The sequence below is a fragment of the Setaria italica genome, chromosome V (genome assembly GCF_000263155.2).
Source record: "Setaria italica strain Yugu1 chromosome V, Setaria_italica_v2.0, whole genome shotgun sequence".
In the NCBI taxonomy this organism is placed as follows: Eukaryota; Viridiplantae; Streptophyta; class Magnoliopsida; order Poales; family Poaceae; genus Setaria; species Setaria italica.
Window position 1 is genome coordinate 28,432,299 of NC_028454.1, and position 3,658 is coordinate 28,435,956.

The following is a 3,658-nucleotide window of genomic DNA, read 5'->3' on the forward strand; positions in this document are numbered from 1 at the left end:
CATCTCCACCTCTGTACATTGATGCTGATGCCCACAGAAATAACATTCTTGCTTTTAGCTGAATATGTAAAGGACAGGAGCCATGATGCTAGTTCGATACCTGTTTCCTAACCCCATCTACCTGTCAGGCGGGCCGTACCTTTATTCTGGAGAACATGCAAGTGTTGACGACACTGGTTGCTAACTGGACGATTTGCTGCCATGTTTGCAGTTACAGAAGCAGAGGATTTGGACTGGCCTACACGGTTGCGCATCATCACACTGCTTGGAGCACATGAGCCAGCTCGACCCATGTGATGCCAGCAAAGCCAACTCGTCCTTCTACCTCACGGATGACTGGAAGGACGACAAAGATGCAGCGCCGCGAGATCAACTGTGAGTGTCGGGTACAAACTTGCTATTGCATCGGCGCCGGAGTCCGGGTGAAATTCAGAACCAAAGAGCAACGGTAGGAAAATCAAGATGACGTGGTCCAATGACAGGCCACAACTCGGTGCAGGATTCGTGTTTTATATTATAATTATACCGAAGATAAGAGATATCACCCCTTTGTTGTTCTTTTGTCCCCATTTTCGTTTGCTATATACTATGTATACCTTTTTTTTTTTCATTTCTTCTTTTTGCTGCTGATCGCTGTGAATCTTCAAGCTTGTAAAAGCACAAGAAATGCTATAACTAGCATGTACAAAATCAATACTCTTTGAATGGATGGGTTCTGCAACACATTGTTTCTCTGCCAAGCCCAGTAGACCAGTACATTTATCAGATACACATGTACCATAACTAGGTCTGACAAAGATGCCTGCTTGGAACAAGTGACATTAACATTATATGCAGAAGAACTAGCAGCAAACAAATTGAAGCAGTTTGAGTTAATTATAAGAAGGATCAAGCACGCAATTATAAACGGAGAGTTGCTGCACAGTGGCCATGCATACCACTTTAATTGTACTGTACGTGATGGTAATTTGATTCAACAGGCTAGCCGTACACACATATATGCAGTCCCAATCAGCAAATTCTCTGGATGGTGTCCAGCTACCAGCGCTGCAGCAGCTCTCGCAATTTACAGGTTCTTCCCTTCCTTCTCCTCAACGGCCTTTGCCTTGCGGTAATCCTTGTCCGTCCCAAACAACCTGAGACACAACGGTTAAAGCGCTGCGCATGTTAGGTAGTTCACACAACTCAACACAACAATGCAAATGGGAAACAGATTCGCACCAGTCCATGTAAACAAAAGTCGAGGCATAGTTCCCTGACTTGGTGTACAGCACACGGTGATGGTAGTCATGGAAGTCCGAGCTGTTCATGATGAAATTTCAGTAGTGTTAGACATGCACCTTCAAACAATCCCTGTACCATCCTGTACAGCTACTTTTATGGGAGACAATGCTCCAGCTTACTTACCCACCATACAGTGGCAGGAAATTTGATGGGCTCCATGGGAAGTGGTAGCCACTGTGAGCTTCAACTGTCTCCAATACCCTCAGCACCATCCAAAGCCATAGGGTGAACAAATGAGGGCCAGTAAGAGCAGGACCAACAACCGTGGCAAATCCCAGGAACAAAATTTCAGCAGGGTGGGCATATTCAGAAGTTAACCCAAAGGGTGTAGCATATCTGCACAGATTTGCTGTGTCATAGACTAGACTGATACAATAAATGATATGTTGTGTAAATTAGGATGTAGTGAAGTGAAGCACTGTTGCTTACTCGTGGTGGACACTGTGGACATGCTTGTATAGCCATTTGGTGTGCAGTGCCCGGTGCCCCCAATAGAATATAAAATCCTCGAGTACAAAATAGAAAAGAACTTGAGATACAACAACAGTCCTGCAGAAAATACAGGTAGCATTTAAAACATTTTTCTTCCAGTTGAAGCTCTTGCATAATAATAAGGGCTCAGTAAAAGGAGAAGGAAGCGAATTGCTACCAGTGTGGCAGAGGAAGAGAGCTCCTAAGGCCCATGAATTTGAAGGCAGGGTAGGAGAAAATCATGACAGGCAAGTTCACACAGACATGGTAGAGAATGAGACGCAGGACACATCTGTTTTGATAAGCAGAGGTGTTGCTCTTCTTCTGCAAAGATGCACACAATTTTTTGTTGAGGAAACCATATGCAGTAGTAGCAAGATAAGTATAGGTATTCAATGAATTACTTTGCTCCAACAGATGAAACATTACATCACTAAAAAAATAAAGGAGAGAAGAGGACAGGTTACTCTTTACAAACTGAGAACAGATTCTGATTAGCAATGCATGTTCTCATTGACAATGAGATCGGGGTATCACATTCCAGCGTAAATTTAAAACAGAGTGAGATCATCTAGAAGGAACTAGGCACCATTGTATCGTGAAGAAAATAGGAACAGACATTCTTGGCAAAGAGGAGTTAATGCTGGTGGAGCCTACTTGTGTATGGGAACGGGTCAATGCCAGTTGTTAGGGAAAGCAAAATAATATTCGTGAACAGCAGAAACAATAATTCTATTGCAAGGTGAGAGCTGTAAATACCATATCTCAAACTGCTGTTTTATAAATTTTCCGTTACAACTGCACATGTTACCCTCCCAGCACTGTAAAAAAAAGAGAGAGTACCTGGATCTTGTACTTGGCGAAGAGGCCGAATCGCTCGAAGAGGAGGGAGGGGAGGCCGGAGAGGAAGAAGACGGTCTCGTGGATCAGGAAGGTGATGACGGTGGCGAGCTGGAACTCGGTGAAGTTGGCGGTCACCAGCTGCATTCATCGTTTCCCAAAACAACGGAGATCCGGAGTAAGCGGAGAGAGCAGACGGAGTGTGCGCGAGAGAGACAGAGAGAGGAGAGGGCGAATGGGGATACCTGCCAAGCGGACTCCAGGGCGGACACGGGCGCCGCCATTGTACGATGGATTGCGAGAGGTTGGGGTGGGGGTGCGCACCTTGCCGCCGGCCCGGCGAAGAAAACGAGGGGATGGGGAAGGCGGATTGGATTTTTCTGCTCCCCTCTCTGTTCTGCGGTAGTGGTGCCGGGCTCCGCCTCCCCCGCCTCTGAAGTAGCGGTGGTGCTCGGCGGCTGCGGCGTAATGGATCTCGGCAGCGGTGTGGCGGATCTCGTGGAAGCGGGCCGCGGCGGAGTGGACGGTCTCTCTCTCGGCGGCACTGGCGACTTCGTGGTGCAAATCGCGAGTGCGTGCGTGCGTGCGTGCCTGTGTGGGTGTGATGACGGGCGGCTGCGTCGTGTCCGTGTCTCAGTCTCACGTGTCTGGTGGTGGTGGACTCAGGGGAACCCTAGGCGGAGTGAGGACACATGGGCTTTCTTGGGCCTCGACGCTTGGAGCCTTTGGACCGTTGGGTAAACAGCAGCACAGATGATGACAGAATACCGATACCACTGTCTCCAACTCTCAATACAGCATACAACAAGATCCAACAGCTGGTTTTTGGTTCATCCCGTGGATATTGTATGGACGTCTTGGATCTACTTCCATGTGCTCTGACCACGTCAAAGTACATCTAGTAGGTAACGTATCATGGTCCTTGTGGCACCTTCACAACCCAACTTAACCATATCTATTTTTAAGTTCAAAATCATATAATATTATGACCCGACTAATAAGTTCAATTTTTAAATTTGCTAGGCTAAATTAGAGGTCCTTTACTACCCCTAAGTACATCTCA

The 3,658-nt window shown here is 46.9% G+C and overlaps 1 protein-coding gene across 1 annotated transcript; it reads right to left on the reverse strand.

Moving 5' to 3' along the window:
* Positions 1-681: 681 nt before the first annotated feature.
* Positions 682-3,210, reverse strand: LOC101761504 (methylsterol monooxygenase 2-1). Its single transcript, XM_004969098.4, has 7 exons — positions 2,841-3,210; positions 2,599-2,736; positions 1,934-2,079; positions 1,714-1,833; positions 1,408-1,620; positions 1,222-1,302; positions 682-1,136 (listed from the first exon to the last, which is right to left on the reverse strand). The coding sequence occupies exons 1-7, from the start codon at positions 2,877-2,879 to the stop codon at positions 1,067-1,069; spliced, it is 807 nt and encodes a 268-aa protein (XP_004969155.1). The 5' UTR covers positions 2,880-3,210; the 3' UTR covers positions 682-1,066.
* Between the last annotated feature and the right edge of the window lie 448 nt (positions 3,211-3,658).